This window comes from Rhagoletis pomonella, unplaced genomic scaffold, assembly GCF_013731165.1.
Source record: "Rhagoletis pomonella isolate Grant_MI unplaced genomic scaffold, Rhpom_1.0 Rhpom_scaffold_15434, whole genome shotgun sequence".
Taxonomy (NCBI): Eukaryota; Metazoa; Arthropoda; class Insecta; order Diptera; family Tephritidae; genus Rhagoletis; species Rhagoletis pomonella.
Window position 1 is genome coordinate 2,089 of NW_023473957.1, and position 1,525 is coordinate 3,613.

The 1,525-nt window shown below is 30.8% G+C and overlaps 1 protein-coding gene across 1 annotated transcript; it reads left to right on the forward strand.

Moving 5' to 3' along the window:
- Positions 1–354: 354 nt before the first annotated feature.
- On the forward strand, positions 355–997 carry LOC118757219 (the record flags this gene model as incomplete). Its single annotated transcript, XM_036491949.1, is given in 2 exon segments — positions 355–499; positions 560–997. Coding segments are annotated over 2 exon segments (410 nt in total), but the record flags the coding sequence as incomplete, so codon positions are not given.
- Positions 998–1,525: the final 528 nt, after the last annotated feature.

Consider the following 1,525-nt stretch of genomic DNA (forward strand, 5'->3'; position numbering starts at 1 on the left):
CCTATTACCTGCTTCTGAAATAAAAAAGGACACCATGACATTTCTAATAATTAATCATCGACGAAAATCACATTACCTAAGATAAATGAACATAAATTAAGGACAAAAACTCGAACCAGACAGAACGAAAAATGACACTGAAGATGGCACAGTGCTGAAACCGGTTTGTCTGCAAACCAAACTTGACAAGGGATGACGGAAATTCGTTCCAAAATAAATCAATAGTAAAAGATTTTATTTTTTTTAATTGTGGCAGTATTGCAGACGACCATCGATATGTATTTATTACTTAACCATTTATTCATAGCATTAGTGAATATTAATTGTATTTCTTTATTTTCCGATCTTCAATAGATTTTTCTCAGCAAGCATATGATATTTTGATGGAAGTGAAATCAAATATCCTCCTGCAATATAATGAAGATGTGGCTTGGCTTTCCTTTTACTCCGAGATGCTTCTAATTATTAAAGTTATTTTATATTACAGTGTAGAGGAAAAGTAAGTTCGATCATAAATTTAAAATTCTATGAAAAAATTAAACATCCTTAAAACTTTTAGTCTCAATCCTATGCCAATTATGTACCTAGAAGAGCTGTGTAAATTTGGATTATACGTAATTAATGGACAACAAAACCACATATGCCTGTTAAAGAAATATAGCTGTGAATACACGGAAATATTCGAAGAGAAGTATTTGTTCTTAAAATGGAAAGAGAGAATTCATTATATAAGTTCGTTACTTAATATGCCCACATTCGAAGAACACAAAAGTAAGGAAATCCAAGATGAAGACTTACCCGGCTTGGTAAAAATTAAACCATAAAATTTTTGGTGAAACAGTTATACGCCGTAAAAGTGGTACCACTCTTTTTTAAAGTATTGTGATTTGTTTTGTTTTTCGGTTACATTCATAATCCGGAAATTCAAAATCCAGACATATCAAAATAAAGACAAAATTTAAAAATGCAGAAAAATCAAAATACAGACAAATCAAAATACCGGCAAATCAAAATCCAGACAAATCAAAATACCGACAAATCAAAATACAGACAAATCAAAATACTGACAAATCAAAATACTGACAAATCAAAATACAGACATGAGGGGAAAAAATGTCGGTATAAAATTTTTGCAAATCAAAATCGTGTCTCTTAAGTCGTAGTTAGGCTCGCAGAGAGATCTGCGCAAAAATACTGTGGGAAAAATACTGGGGAATACTTTTCTAAAAAAATCCCGAATCCACCCCTAACCTTCTTCATCAAAACAATTTCAGTGTACCGGAATTTATTTAAAAAATTTTAATTAGTAAGTATTTACAAACAATCATTAACTACTTATATTAATTGAGATGCTTAGCTATATTGGCTAAGTATTCTTTGGGAGCATGGTTTTCCCTTTCCATAACAATTGTTTTAAATGTTCAGTTTTCCAGGCGTCGCCGTTTAGCTTTCATTCCAAATTTTCGCCTGCGGCGTTCTTTTATATTAAATTATATTTTAAGAAATACTGAAAATTTGGAATAAA